Source organism: Heterodontus francisci, chromosome 9 (assembly GCF_036365525.1).
Source record: "Heterodontus francisci isolate sHetFra1 chromosome 9, sHetFra1.hap1, whole genome shotgun sequence".
Lineage (NCBI taxonomy): Eukaryota > Metazoa > Chordata > Chondrichthyes > Heterodontiformes > Heterodontidae > Heterodontus > Heterodontus francisci.
The window spans coordinates 73,197,999-73,214,525 of record NC_090379.1 but is presented as its reverse complement, the minus strand read 5'-3'; the positions used below and the strand labels follow the sequence as shown (position 1 = coordinate 73,214,525).

The 16,527-nt window shown below is 40.3% G+C and overlaps 1 protein-coding gene across 7 annotated transcripts in view; it reads right to left on the bottom strand.

Moving 5' to 3' along the window:
* Window positions 1-8,424: 8,424 nt before the first annotated feature.
* The window catches only part of sptssa (serine palmitoyltransferase, small subunit A), a 36,387-nt gene continuing 28,284 nt past the window's right edge, over window positions 8,425-16,527 (bottom strand). For all 7 annotated transcript variants that reach the window (XM_068039319.1, XM_068039318.1, XM_068039320.1 and 4 more), the window contains exons 2-3: window positions 14,493-14,629; window positions 8,425-9,375 (exon numbers count right to left, since the gene is read on the bottom strand). In XM_068039319.1, the coding sequence (XP_067895420.1) occupies window positions 9,272-9,375; window positions 14,493-14,595 (207 nt within the window). In that variant the 5' untranslated portion in view covers window positions 14,596-14,629 and the 3' untranslated portion in view covers window positions 8,425-9,271. The remainder of the gene's footprint in view (window positions 9,376-14,492; window positions 14,630-16,527) is intronic.

Sequence of the window (16,527 nt, the reverse complement as noted above, 5' to 3'; positions counted from 1 at the left end):
GTAGTAAAAAATTTCCAAAAGAATTTATAAATGGAACCAAAGAGAACACTGGTGGTTAAGCCCAATATAGGAGATGTGATACAAACATGACAGTTAAAGTTGGAAAATATGGGCTCAATAATTGTGAAGTAGTGCCTTACTTAATCTTAAAAAATAAAGCTCATATTGATGAACAAACTTCAACATTAATAAAAAGCGTGAAGTCTTCTTTGGCCTCCTTATCTCGAGAGACAATGGGTAAGCGCCTAGAGGTGGTCAGTGGTTTGTGAATCAGCGCCTGGAGTGGCTATAAAGGCCAATTCTAGAGTGACAGACTCTTCCACAGGCGCTGCAGATAAAATTGGTTGCCGGGGCTGTTACACAGTTGGCTCTCTCCTTGCACTTCTGTCTTTTTTCCTGCCAACTGCTAAGTCTCTTCGACACGCCACTCTTTAGCTCCGCCTTTATGGCTGTCTGCCAGCTCTGGCGATCACTGGTAACTGACTCCCACAACTTGTGATCAATGTCACAGGACTTCATGTCATGTTTGCAGACGTCTTTAAAGCAGAGACATGGACGGCCGGTGGGTCTGATACCAGTGACAAGCTCGCTGTACAATGCATCCTTGGGGATCCTGACATCGTCCATGCGGCTCACATGGCCAAGCCATCTCAGGCGCCGCTGGCTCAGTAGGGTGTATATGCTGGGGATGTTGGCCGCCTCGAGGACTTCTGTGTTGGAGATACGGTCCTGCCACCTGATGCCAAGGATTCTCCGGAGGCAGCAAAGATGGAATGAGTTAAGACGTCGTTCTTGGCTGACATACGTTGTCCAGGCCTCGCTGCCGTCGAGCAAGGTACTGAGGAAACAGGCTTGATACACTTGGACTTTTGCGTTCCGTGTCAGTGCGCCATTTTCCCACACCCTCTTGGTCAGGCAGGACATAGCAGCGGATGCCTTTCCCAGGTGCTTGTTGATTTCTGCATCGAGAGACAGGTTACTGGTGATAGTTGAGCCTTGGTAGGTGAACTCTTGAACCACTTCCAGAGCGTGGTCGCCGATATTAATGGATGGAGCATTTCTGACATCCTGTCCGTGAAGTACTATACAAGTATGTTTACAAAGGACATGACTGTGTGAGCATAGAAATGAGACTGCAGACTGAAGAAAGTGGTGAACTGGCATGGGGCAAAGTCGCAACATATTTGGACGGCGTTAAGTTAGCGCCCCGGAGTGATGTGAAGACTGTCAGTAAACAAAATGCAAGATCAATCTCATACAAACATCAAAATGCCGTGCATTTACCTGACATGCAAGTGGTCTACTTTCAAGAAAATCAAGAACAAGAAGCCATCATGAGAGCAAACATGAATACAATGCTGACAGCTTATTTCAAGTTGAACAATGACGATATATCCGTGCAAGGGTATTTTCATTCGGAAATACCAAATCACTATGTTTGAAAAATAGCGAGGCATTTGGAAGAAACATAAGCAAGGAGGTAAATCAGTAATAGAAAGAATGATTACAGTGAGCCCAAAAGATGAACGTTAATTTTTAGGAATGGTGCTGTTGCATGTTAAGGGTGCAAAATTGTTCGACGATCTGTAAACTGTTTGCAAACCGAATGGTGAACAGAAAGCATGTTCTACATACAAATATGCAGTGATTGAATTAGATCTTTTGGAGGATGATTCGGAATGTGAAAATCTGCATTCAATGCCTTCTCAGCTTAGAACACTTTTCGCTACTATTTGCGTTTTTTTGTAACGCTGAAGATCCTCTAGCACTACAGAATAAATTTAAACAAGCAATGAGTAAGAGTTTTTGAACACTTACTCAGAAGAAACAGCATATTCTCATTCACTCTCACACTGAAGAATTTTAAAGGTGCAATAATACAAGTTCACAAAACCTCGGTGTAAGATCTCACATTGTAGATCCGTTATTGTACATCTCTGGAAGAAACACGTGGCACTACTTTCTGGATTGCTGCTGTAAACTAAATCTTTCTTATTGATTCCCTTTAGTGGCACATTGCGCATGCTGCATCTTGCATGTACGGTGGCCTCAAATGAACAATACACTACACTCGGACTGCCAGCATGCACTTTGACTAATGCATTCCTCTGTGAAGATTACTTTATTTTGGAAGTCTATCTTAATAAAGAAAACCTTAACTATGATCAAAAGGCAATTGTTGATGAGGCCTCCCATGCTGTCTACAAAGGAGAAGCATTTGTTTTGGATGGTCCTGCGGAACAGGGAAAGCCTTTGTTTACAACACTCTCATGCATATGATACGAGGTAAAGGCGATGTAGTTTTGCCTTGCACTTCAACTGTCATAGCCCCTACTCTTCTCATTGGAAGTTGAACAGCACATTCACTTCTTAAAATGCCAATACACGAGTCTTCAACATCAAAATTGAAAGCAAATTGTAGAAAAGTAGATCTTATTAGAAAGTCAAAGCTTATTATATGGGATGAAACTCCAATGATACCAAATTATTGTTTCCTGGTGGTGGATCGTTAACTTAAAAGATTTAATGAATAACAATATTACATTCGGAGGGAAAATTGCTTTGCTGGGGGTGATTTTCGACAGCTCCTACTAGTTATTTCTAGAGCGATGAGAGGATATATTGTAGGAAGATGGATTAACAAAATGACCACAATTGAGGAAATTCAAACTTAAAGAAAATATGAGAGTAACACCCAATGACAAAAGTGTTTACAGATTGGCTTCTTAAACTAAGAGAAAACTGGCAGATTCAATTAAGTACTGGAGAATTGTTTTTCCGAGGAGTCAAATTGTGTTGATTTCTTATTTGGTGAAAGCGTTAATGTATTTGGTACCATTTATTATTTGAAAGCTTCATGCTAAAAATTAAGATTCACTCGATTTGAATCAAAAGGTTTTTGAAAAGCTGCTAGGTGAATTAAAAGAATACATCAGCCAAAGACTTGCAGGTTGATAGGTAAATTGGCCATTGTAAATTGCCCCGAGTGTAGGTAGGTGGTAGGAGAATGGTAGGGATGTGGTAGGGAATATGGGATTAACGTAGGATTAGTATAAGTGGGTGGTTGTTGGTCGGCACAGACTCGGTGGGCCGAAGGGCCTGTTTCAGTGCTGTATCTCTCTATGACTATGAGCATTGACTCTATAGACAAAGATGATAACAGTCTGCACCCTCCAGGGTTTCTCCACAGTCTAACTCCAATGGGCATACCACTGCACAAACTTAGACTCAAGGAAGGAGCACTTATAATGTTGCTACGAAACTTGAAGCCTAAACAAGAACTTTGTCATGAATTTAAAGGAATTAGAGTTTTTATTCAATTTAACTGAGCCAATCAGATGGAAACCTGCCTTTTCAACTCAGGACAAAACAGTTCCCAATTAGACTTCAACATTCTATGATTATAAACAAGTCACAAGACCAGACTTTTGACAAAATTTGTATTTATTTATTTAGAGATACAGCACTGAAACAGGCCCTTCGGCCCACCGAGTCTGCGCCGACCAACAACCACCCATTTATACTAACCCTACAGTAATCCCATATTCCCTATCACCTACCTACACTAGGGGCAATTTACAACGGCCAATTTACCTATCATCTGTAAGTCTTTGGCTGTGGGAGGAAACCGGAGCACCCAGAAGAAACCCACGCAGACACAGGGAGAACTTGCAAACTCCACACAGGCAGTACCCAGAATCGAACCCGGGTCCCTGGAGCTGTGAGGCTTGGAATATTTTGCAAAGTTTATCTTTTCCCTCCTTCAGGGTACAGCCCACACAAAGCAAGCTGTATTTTAACTGTGTTCAGAAAAGACTTGATAGGCAACTAGCCAGTTCTTACTTTGACAGATATTTCCTACAACTTGGAGAATACATGAATATACAGCTTTGTATTATCAAACTTTAAAAATCGTTGCAAATAACTGCTTGAATTTGCTAACATTCTTGTCTGAGTAATTCAGAAGATTTTCTCTTACTTGGCTCTTGAGGAAAATGTCAATAAACAGTGCTGAGATTCCAGAAACACCAGTGTTCAGTAGAGACACTGACCACCCACCATCTTAAAAGTGATATCCTCAAGGTCCTGTTGTGTGAACTCAAGTTTAAGATTGTGGGGAGCTCATTATCAACTTTGGTAAAATATCTGACTCTAGAATAAGCCAGTAAATGGATAAGAGGTATGGAGGGGATCATTTTCAATTTAGCCACATGGACAGTAACCTGGCAGAATAGTTCGCCCACCCAATTTCCATCTCATTGAAATCAACGGGAATTACCTCCATTCATTTCAAATAGTTGCAGTGTCAGGGTGATGCTGTCTTATGACTAATTGCTTCACTGCACCGTTTTATTTTTCCTCCTCTGGACCTCTTCACCCAGTTTCCCATCCACTCTAGCTCCATTCCTTGATCACTCTGCAGTTTCTTTCCCATTTCTCCTTTTTTGTTCTAAAAATTCATTTCATTCTCCTTCAGCTCCTGACCACTGCAGGGGAGGCCATGGCATAGTGGTAATGTCACTCAAGTAGTAATCCAGCAGCTCAGGCTAATGCCCTGGGGACATGGGTTCAACTCCCACCATGAAATTGTGGAATTTCAATTAATAAAAATCTGCAATTGAAAGCTAGTCTTGTAAAAACTCATCTGGTTCACTAATGTCCTTTAGGGAAGGAAATCTGCCATCCTTACCTGGTCTGGCCTACATGTGACTCTTAACTGCCCTCTGTAAACCCCTAGCAAACCACTCAGTTGTCAAGGACAAATTAGGATGGCAACAAATGCTGACATGCCAGCAACACCTACATCGCATGAAAGAATACAAAAAAAATTAGCCCTCCTTGCATCCAAGCTAGTTTAACATGGTTAAAGGTGCCCTTTGCTCAAGCACCATCCCAATCAATGGGATGAAAATTGAGCAGTTTCTACTATGAATGGTTGATGTGTTTTGTGGAAAGGATGTTTCCTCTTGTGGGTGAGTCCAGAACAAGGGGGCACTGCTTTAAAATTAGGGGTCGCCATTTTAGGACAAAGATGAGTAGAAATTTTTTCTCTCAGACGGTTGTGCGACTTTGGAACTCTCTACCTCAGGTGGTGGTGTAGGCAGGGTCATTGAATATTTTTTAGACAGAGGTAGATTGATTGCCTTGCCTAACAAGAATCTAAGATTATCAGGGGTAGATGGATGTGAAATTCGAGACAGAAACAGTTCATCCGTGATCTGATTGAATGGTGGAGCAGGCTCGATGGGCCAAATGGCCTATTTCGACTCCTAATTCGTATGGTCAGGTTATCTCCCAGGCAAAGTTGATAATTACTCTCATGGATCCCTGCCAACTTAGTGTCCATCCTGTCTGTGCAATAAACCATCAGAGCAGTTCTGACAAGCAATCAAATGTTCAAAAGCAAGACAGATATCCTACAAGGAGCAAGGTTCTATGCATGTAGGTTAACGGTCAGGTTTGCATCAACAACCAGTGTGAAGCATAATTCTGTCAAATCTGGCTCAAGTCAACAGCAACACCAGCACGATGTATTAGGGATTTGTTGAGAGAGTTTCTTTTTAACAAGTTCAAACTTTTTTGATTAGATAGCGCTACTTTTCAAAAGATCCTAAGATTGTTGCTTAGTCCCACAGAGAATCCAACAGTGTTTTCAGAAATTGTTCGACTATCTTCAGAACTCTTCATCTTAATTGGTCAATCCCAATGATTTACTTTATTGGTCTGCATGACTGTGGTGTCTCAAAACCACTTCTCAGCAGATGAGGTAGTCTTTCCAAGTTCATGCAATAGGGAATCTTGCAGGCACTATATTTAGATATGATTTAGGAACATATGAGCAAGAGTAGGCCATTCAGCCCATCGAGCCTGCTTCGCCATTCTATACGATCTTGACTAATCATCCACTTCAATGCCTTTCTCCCACACTATCCCCATATCCCTTTATGTCATTGGTATTTAGAAATTTGTCAATCTCTGCTTTAAATGCACTCAATGACTGAGCTTCCACAGCCCTCTGGGGTAGAGAATTCCAAAGATTCACAACCCTCTGAGTAAAGAAATTTCTCCTCATTTTGGTCTTAAGTGGCTTCTCCCTTATTTTGAAATCGTGTCCCCTGGTTCTAGACTCCCCAACCAGGGGAAACATCTGACCTGCATCTACCCTGTCTCTCCCTTTAAGTATTTTGTAGGTTTCATTGAGATCACCTCTCATTCTTCAAAACTAGAGAATACAGGCCCAGTTTCCCCAATCTCTCTTCATAGGACAGTCCTGCCATCGCAGGAACAAGTCTGGTGAACCTTCTTGCACTCCCACTATTGCAATAATATCCTTCCTAAGGTAAGGGAACCAAAACTGCACACATTACTGCAGGTGCAGTCTAACCAAGATTCTATACAATTGAAGCAAGACTTCACTATTCCTGTACACAAATCCTCTTGCGATAAAGGCTAACATACCATTAGCCTTCCTAATTGCTTGCTGCACCTGCCTGTTAGCTTTCAGTGACTTATTGACGAGGACACCCAGGTCCCTTGGTACATCTACACTTTCTAATCCCTTACTATTTAAGAAATACTCTGCACAGCTATTCCCCTTACCAAAGTGGTCAATTTCACATTTTTCCACATTATATTCCATCGCCACGTTCTTGACCACTCACTAAGTCTGTCCAAATCCCCTTGAAGCTGTTTTGCATCTTCCCTCAACACACATTGCCACCTAGTTTTGTGTTATCTGCAAACGTGGAAATATTATATTTGGTCCCCACATCCAAATCATTGATATGGTGAACAGCTGGGGCCCAAGTACTGATCCTTGCAGTACCCCACGAGTCACAGCCTGCCAGCGCGAGAATGACCCGTTTATTCCTATTCTCTTTCTTGCCTGTTAACCAATCCTTAATCCATGCCAGTATATTACCTCCTATCCCATGTGCTTTAATTTTGCTAACCAACCTCCTGTGGGGGACTTTATCAAAAGCCTTCTGAAAATCCAAGTATACTATGTCCACCGACTCCCCTTTATCAATTCTGTAAGTAACATCCTCAAAAAACTCCAACAGGTTCGTCAAACATGATTTCCCATTCATAAATCCACGTTGACTATGCCCAATCAGATTATCCAAGCGTCCATTTGTCACATCCTTTAGAACAGATTCTAGCATTTCCCTACTACTGATGAAAGGCCAACAGATCTGTAGTTCCTCATTTTCTCTCTCCTTCCCTTCTTAAATAATGGGGTGACATTTGCGACCTTCCAATCTGCAGGAACCGTTCCAGAATCTATAGAATTTTGGAAGATGATCAGCAATGTATCCACTATCTCCATAGCTACCTCTTTCAACACTCTGGCATGTAGAACAGTAGGTACTAGGGACTTATCAACCTTCAGCCCCATTAATTTCTCCAATACAACCTTCTTACTAATAATTTCCTTCAATTCCTCATTCTCCCTAGTCCCTTGGATCTATAATTCTGGGAGATTTCCTCAGTGAAGACAGACACAAAATAATCATTTAGCTTCTCTGTCACTTCTCTATTTCCCATTATAAATTCTCCTGACTCTGCCTGTAATGGACCCGCATTTGTCATAGCCAAACATTTCCATTTTTACGTACCTATAGAAGCTTTGTCTGTTTTTATGTTTTTTGCTAGTTTACATTCATATTCTATTCTCCCTTTATCAGTTTCTTGGTCCTCCTTTGCTGTATTCTAAAATCCTCCCAATCCTCAGGTTTACTACAATTTCTAGCAACTTTATAGGCCTTTTCTTTTAATTTTTTTCCCCCTGTATACCCTGTCCTACAGTGTAGCTGCGTTTGGGGGCCTATAAACTACTCCCACAAGTGACTTCTTACCGCTACCCAAACTGATTCTACCTCTTGATCTTTAGAACAAAGGTCATTTAGCACCTGCCAGAACAAAAAGAAAAGTCTTAAAGAATAAAGGAAGCCTATTAAGCAACTTGGTCTGATTGCAAACCTAGCATTTTTTGTAAAATTGGAAAACAGTAAGGGATGACAGAAATGTGACACTTTTCACATAAGTAGCTGAGCTGCACTAGCAAGAGAAAGGAACGCCCAGAAGTGTGACTATTTCTTTCGGTACATAAAACAACAGCAGAGGCCTTTTGTCAATACATTGTAATGACCAACAACTAGTTTAACTGGTAAATTCAGAGTCAGTTAATATTTGTTCACAAAATAAGTCATGCCTCCTCTTTGCAAAAAAGCAACAGAATTATGCAGTGAAGAAGAGATCTGTTTGGATTCTTTACGAGGAATGGACATAGGTAGGTGTGCCATATTGTACTTCACCTGGTATGTGAGGAATACTGACAGAAGTCAGACATACAATCCCATTAAAAGGTTGAGCAGCAGCATGTACGGGCCAGCATTGTTATAATAAACCAAAACAACAGAAAATCATCACAAGTATTTTATATTTAGTATCAAGTTTGGAACACCAAAAATATGACATTCATTTGGAAATCTATACAAGTCTTACAGGTGGGCAACATCACTTTAGAAATGGTATTAAAAATGAAACTTGAACTTCAAAATATGCATCTCATGAAATTCTGATCAGATCCTCAATTGCCAAATGGCCATCACTATGTTAAGATAAACCAAAACAATAGAAAGTCATCACAAGTATTTTATATCTGGTATCAAGTTTAACACACCCAAAATGGCATCATTTGGAATTCTACACAAGTTTTACAGGTGGGCAACACTTTTCAAATGGTATTAAAAATGGAACTTATACTTCAAAATATGCATCTCATGAAATTCTTATCAGATTGCCAAAAATTCAGAAAAGTTAAAAATTTGTTTTCTCATAGCTTGACATTACCAAATATGACATATTACCAAATATTTAATCAATTTTAGGTCCAGGTTATACTTGAATTACATATGGAATGCTTCACACCAACTGACTGTTTTAAAGATACAACTAACACATTCACAATGCAATGCGTACACTGTCAAAGGCGAGTACTAACATCAATCAATATAACAAGATTAACAAACAAGGGCACCTAGTTATGCTGTAAGAATGTATATTAAAATAATAAATACAAAACCATGAAATACATTCCATTCTATTTTGATTTGCCACTCTGCAAGCTTCTACTTCCTTTATAAACCAATGGGGTTGGTCTTCAACAGCATCCTTCCTGGTTATTGAGAAGTAACCAGCTACTGAATAGGAACCTTCCTTCTCCCTCATGTATTTCAGATCCTGGCTCCTGGCTTAAGGCAGTCAGTCATTGGACAATCTCAAAGTAGTGCAATATTGCCATAATATGCTGAGGCATAAACACATAACCGGTGTACACAGCCATCCCAACAACAGAAATCAATAGAGAGTCTGAAGAGTAAAGTTAAGGAACAGGTTTTGTTAAAAGCATTACATTCAATTACCTGAAGTGAACACAGTGGGCATTGAACACAGTCTAATTCCTCTGGTCAGAAGTACTTAAGGGGAAAAAGGCAAATATTTTAAACTTGCCTTCAGCTGATGTTCATACACACAAGCTTTATAGTGGAAGTCAATGGATAACAATGAGGAATAGTAACTGTGGTTTGCTTTTCTCCAACCTAGCCCAAAAGTACCTAACTGGCCTGCTTGATTTGCAAGGCTTAATTTCATTTATCTGATGAGCCAATCAGTATTTTAAAAACCATTCAAATGCATTTTGAAATTGTTCCATATTGTCACCTGGGCTTTAACATTTAATTGGAGCATTAACAACTGTAGCTACTAGTCTGACAACTAGATACACTATACAGGAACAGGTCAAAATACAATGTTAAGCAGCAGAGAATGTGAATTAATTGCCACTACTCTCTGAATGCTAGCTTAGTGTAAATTAGAATGGGCGAGTATTAGTATTTTATAAATACTCAAAATATTGGTTAGCTGCAGCTGGAAGCAATAATCTTGGGTACAAATTTCAAATAAATTTAACAGATGAACCACAAGCAATAAAGTCATTCACTGTTTATGTTAAATCCACAGAAAACTGAATTTTGCCAGTTTCAACTTGAGTTGGCTAGTTTTAAAGTCAAATATACTTGTACATGCATAGGAATTTTAGAATCCTTTGCACACAAACAGCTTTGACTTAAGTTTCAACAAGATATGTTTCAACATGACAATTGTGCATATGCAAACTTCTCATGCACGATATCAATGAGTGAAGTGCAAATGAGGTGGGGAGATGGGAAATGAGGGAAATTTAACTATACCCTCAAATCACAAACCCACTTCACATTATTAAATTAAAAAGCAGTAGCACATAACTGAAGACTTTTCAAAGTTGGATGCAGGGTTGGCAATTATCAAGATAGTTTGTAAAATCATGGTTAAAATGCTGCAGTATAATTTGTACATAATCTGCACTGCAGATTTTATAATGTAACTTTTTTTTATTCATTCATGGGATGTGGGTGTCGCTGGCTAGGCCAGCATTTATTGCCCATCCCTAATTTCCCTGGAGAAGGTGGTGGTCAGCTGCCTTCTTGAACTGCTGGCTGCAGTCCAGATGAGGTAGGTACACCCACAGTGCTGTTAGGAAGGGAGTTCCAGGATTTTGACCCAGCGACAGTGAAGGAACAGCGATATAGTTCCAAGTCAGGATGGTGTGTAACTGGAGGTGAACTTACAGGTGGTGGTGTTACCATGCATTTGTTGCCCTTGTCCTTCTAGTTGGTAGAGGTCATGGGTTTGGAAGGTACTGTCTAAGGACCCTTGGTACGTTGCTGCAGTGCATCTTATTGATGGTACACACTGCTGCCACTGTGCATCGGTGGTAAAGGGAGTGAATGTTTGCGGATGGGGTGAAAATCAAGCAGGCTGCTTAGTCCTGGATGGTGTCAAGCTTCGAGTGTTGTTGGAGCTGCACTCATCTAGGCAAATGGAGGGTATTCCATCACACTCCTGACTTGTGCCTTGTAGATGGTGGACAGGCTTTGGGGAGTCAGGAGGTGAGTTACTTGCCGCAGGATTCCTAGCCTCTGAACTGCTCTTGTAGCCACGGTATTTATATGGCTACTCCAGTTCAATTTCTGGTCAATGGTAACCCCTAGGATGTTGATAGTAGGGAATTCAGCAATCGCAATGCCATTGAATGTCAAGGGAAGATGGTTAGATTCTCTCTTGTTTGAGATGGTCATTCGTGCCACACAAGTGCCAGGCAATGTTACTTGCCACTTACCATCCCAAGCCTGGATATTGTCCAGGTCTTGCTTTTCTTCAATATATATTTTAATGTATAAATATTCACAGCAAAAATACATACATGTTTCACAGGTTTCATATGGTACCAAATCCTGTTTGTCAAAATAGACTAAAGGACATCTGCACAAGGTCTCCATTTGTCAAACAGGACTAGAGAACTGTGAGCATAGTTTCAATTTAATGCATCAAATATAGGAAGGCTAGTAATTTATGCAACAGACATTTCATTGGTCATAATCACCCTGCAATAGTCAACATTATATTAGCTGCATTGCAAACAAAGACTTACACCTGCTCAAAGAAATCAACAAGAAAAAGTTTTTTCTTATGAAAGGTCACAGACCTGAAATGTTAACTCTGCTTCTCTCTCTACAGATGCTGCCTGACCAGAGTATTTCCGGCACTTTGTTTTTATTTCAGATTCCCAGCATCTGCAGTATTTTGCTTTTATATTAGAAAAACAGTTTACTCGCAAAGATTTTAAAAGTCATCTGCTTCCCATTATGTATTGAGGGCACATTCCTTTTTTGGTCCTAGTTTCCCTGGAGAGTCTTTTGTTTTGAGGCTAAAAGGCCAAGCTAGGGCAACTATTCCAGGCCACTGGCTTACCCAACCTCAGGTGGCTGCCAGAAGGTACATAAATGCAACCAGAGTTAGATGACACATCAAATTTTCCCTTCCACAAAGGGAAGGTAAAATGCTATACATGTTCTTTTTGCAATAACGCAAGGTCAATAAACTGGGAGAATCAAACTTGTAGCTCTCTGCTCTATTGTACTGTGGACTGACAATATGTCCAACTGCTAAGAAACTCCTACTGGAAAGTGCGTGTGTGGACGGCTGGAGAGCAGGATTAGGCTCAACTGTAATATACCTTCCACGATTGATTACCCTGCTAAGTCTCATCACCTAGGCCCACACACTGTAGACTTATGCAAGGGTTTGGAGGGTAACCAGTGTTTATGGACTCATATACACTGGCACAAGTTAGCACCTTCAGGAAAAGGAAGAATGAGGAGGAAAATTTAAAAGACGTATGTAAATTAGCAGCAGTGCTAATCAGTCTGTGAAGTGCAAAATATACTTATAGACTACTTACAGCAACTAGAATATGGAGTTTCTACAAAGCTTTATATTGAAAAAAAATTGGTCATGAAGAAAAAAACTTCTTTAAGCCAAGATTAGGACAGGTCCTAAACCTTAAGTTCCCCTTTATAGCTCTCTAAACACAAAATATTGGCTTCTGCCATTTAGATTAGCCCTACAATATGATTATCTGCTCCACTCTTTATTATAAACAACAGAGTACAAAATTAAAAATGAAAATAGACCTGCTTCCCACAACCCCAGAGCAGAATACATTACCAGGACAACAGTGATGCACTTTAAAATTGAACAAATGTTTTGACCTTTCCTTCCCAAATGCAAATTGTTTTTGCTTATTCTCGAAACCACTATATAAGACTAGCAGCTAGTCTAATTTGTTCATTATCTGTCCAGCTAACCCAGAATAGCTTGAAGACATCTGATATTTTTAACATCAAATTTCTTCTCTGTAGCCTGCGTCAGTCCCATAAAGCTGAGTTGATAACATCAGTGTCATGTACCCAAATGGTCATACTTTGTTTCTTCAGACAGATGTTTAGTCTGATTTTGTTACCCAATTTTGCTGATAACATTTTCTTACTGCATAAAATTCTGAATTTTGTTTACTTGTATTCAGAAAGCAAAATTACCACTAGCGCTCTCAAGATTCTCCAAATGGAGATCCACTGTTTTTAGTTCTCACGGAACAGGAATGGGAAATCCAGTTACAGCTCTACCTTATGTGCAGATGATGTGCCACTACTCTGCAACCTATATTTCAATACAGCTCAAAATGCATACAATAAATGTATTAAATATTTTTAAAAGCCTAACCCAGGCCATGCTGCTTAAAACGAACATTTACGACTCAGTAGAAATAGCTGAAGGCCATCCCATTCCTCTATCTGCTGGTGAACCCAGATCAGAAGCTCCTTTTAAAAGCAGAGGTTGGAGAAAGTCAAGTGTTCAGACCTGTAAGGGAGAGCAGGATTTAAATCTACTGGAATAGCTAACAGCTTAGCTGAAATATAGAAAAAACATTAAAGGAGAAAGGGAAATATATAGGGACTAAGCTAGTAAGAGAAAAAAACACTTGTAGATGGGACAAGACTATAAAAAAATTAAATGAGTAGAGCTGTAAACAAAAGTGTTCATTACTCAAGAAAATTTAGAGTCAACTCAGTTTCACAAAACATTCAAAACAGAATCGGAGTCAGAACCATTGTCTATGGAGGGATGGGCAATAGTAACAATCAAGATGTGAATTAAGTTTGAATAAGACTGAGAACTTAATATTCCTGGTTATAACATTTTCAAGAGACATAAGGAGTGAAAAAGTGGTGATGTGGTAGTATTAGCAATGGAATCTAACAGAGGACTAGCACATAAGGATTCCCTAGATAATGTGTTAAATCGGAATACATACAGATGATTAAGAAATAGGAATGGTTGGGTAGCAGGGACCCAAGTATGACCCAGGTGACAAGCATCTATGTGTAAAATGGCAATGATGCATGCTAGGAGCCTCCATCACAAACTCCACTGTCTGGAACAGTGAATGGTATGCAAATGTAGTTGCACTTGCAGGCATAAAATCCATGCTGCACAACCTGTAAAGTATATTTAGAGGAAATATGGATTCTGCTCCTTAAATTTCATTGGTAATTTGCCAATGTTGAAAACTTTGTGCAAATTGCTACTTTATTGTGCTCGAATAGTCACGTCGCACTGTAAAGATGGCTGTATTTAAAACCACATTGAGAAGGTGAAACTAACAAGATACAAAATGCACCAAATTGCTTTATACTGGGGTGAAGTCAAGTAATTGTTATTGGGATCAGGCTTGAACTTCTGAACACACAACAATCACCAAAATTAAACATTCACATTTATGTATGCTCCAAGAATATCTGTACTGTTTAAGTTATTAGTTGCAATTCTTACTCTTCAATCCACTGTCGGAAACAGGAAAGATTTAGACTTGTTTGTTGGACAGTCACACTTATTTTACACCAAAAGCAGACATTTTGTACAAACTTGCCTCCCACATCTAACCTTTACAAAATGCAGCCTAGCAGCGCTTGCATGTAATGATTAACTCCAACAACCACCCCATGCAACAACAAATACAAAATGACAAACACACTTTAAAAGGATACTGAATATGGTCCTTTCCCAGGGCTCTAGCATGTACAGTGCTGTAACCAACAAGTACTGGTAGTAAAGCCAAGACATCTGTTTCCATGCTGTTCCCAGCGCCATGGTCACTGGTTTGGTTTCCTCCAAAAACTGCAAGCTAAAGAACACAAACATGTCATTAGTCACTATCCTGCTTTTTATTGGGACAGCAACATCTCTCTTTAATCAAAAATGCAAGACAAAGTCATAAATGACATCCTATACAACTATGACATGAGGAAACGATCCCTCCTCATTGCTTTCAGCCTGTCTACAGCCTTTGACATGGTCAACCACGCTATCTTCCTCCAAAGCCTCTCCACTGTCGTCCAGCTGGGTGGGTCTGCACTTGCCTGGTTTCATTCTTATCTAATCATATCCAGAGTATCACTTGCAATGACTTCTCTTCCAATTCTATAGTGCTACCTCTGCAGCACCTGCCCCCTTGGCCCCCTCACATCTACACACTGCCCCTAGGTAACATCATACAAAGACACAGTGTTAGCTTCCACATATACACTGCCAACACCCAGCTTTACCTCACCATTACCTCTTGATGCCTTCGCCTCCCTCTAAATTATCAGACTGCTTATCTGACATCCAGTACTAGATGAGCAGAAATTTCCTCCAACTAAATATTGGGAAGACTGAGGTCATTAGCTTCAGTGCCCACCACAAACTCCGCTCCTTTGACACCTGCTCCATCCCTCTCCCTGGCATCTGTCTTAGGTTGAACCCGACTGTTCACAACCTTAGTGGCATATTTAATCCCATTATGAGTTTCTGATCACATATCAGCACCATCACTAAAACTGCCTATTTCCATCCGTGGAACATTGGCTGACTTCACCCATCTAGCTCATCTGCTGCTTAAACCCTCATCCGTGCCTTTGTAACCGCTAGCCTTAAATCCTGGCTGGTCATCTATGTTCTACCCTCCGTAAATTTGACATCACACAAAACTCTGCTGCCCATGTCCTAACTCACACCATGAAGGGGAGACGTTTGGTGCAGTGGTAATGTCACTGGACTAGTAATGTCCCAGAGATGTATCCAAATTCCACCATGGCAGCTGATGGAATTTAAGTTCAATTAATTAACACAATTCAATTAATTAATAGAAATCTGTAATTGAAAACTAGTTTCAGTAATGGTGGCATAAAACTATCGATTGTTGTAAAAACCCATCTGTTTCATTAAAGTCCTTAAGGGAAAGAAATCTGCTGTCCTTACCTGGTCTGGCCTACATGTGACTCCAGACCCACAGTAATGTGGTTGACTCTTAACTGCCCTCTGAAATGGCCTAGCCAGCCAGAGTTCAAGGATAACTAGGGATAGGCAAAACTGCTGGCCTCGTCAGCAATGCCCGCTTCCCATGAAAGTTTTTTAAAAATGGCTCGAGCAGGATGGTTTGTTGGATGTGGGCTCCTCATAAAAAAAAAAGATTTTTATATGGAATGTTCTTTAACCCATTTTTGATCCTTTCTAATAGAATAAAAACCCCACTCTCTTCCCATTACAAGAGAAACTCTTCTTGGAAATCACCTGTACTAAATTTGCCCTTCATCATCTTCAACCCAAGCCTTCTCATCTTGACACTATCAAAATAGTATTTTAGATTTACCTTCTCAACCCTTTTTAACATAGATACAGCTAAGCTAAGATACAACTAAGGTCTTCTCAGAGATGTGTTTTCCAGGCTGAAGCAGCTTTGCTTCTTTCCATAAGATGGCAGTTGTGACTTTAATAATGGCTGCTTCAGTGCTCTGGGAAGAGCACAGTAGCGCAGTGGTTAGCATCGCAGCCTCACAGCTTCCGGGACCCGGGTTTGATTCTGGGTACTGCCTGTGCGGAGTTTGCAAGTTCTCCCTATGACCACGTGGGTTTTCGCTGGGTGCTCCGGTTTCCTCCCACCGCCAAAGACTTGCAGGTGATAGGTAAATTGGCTGTTGTAAATTGCCCCTAGTGTAGGTAGGTGGTAGGGGAATATGGAATTACTGTAGGGTTAGTATAAAT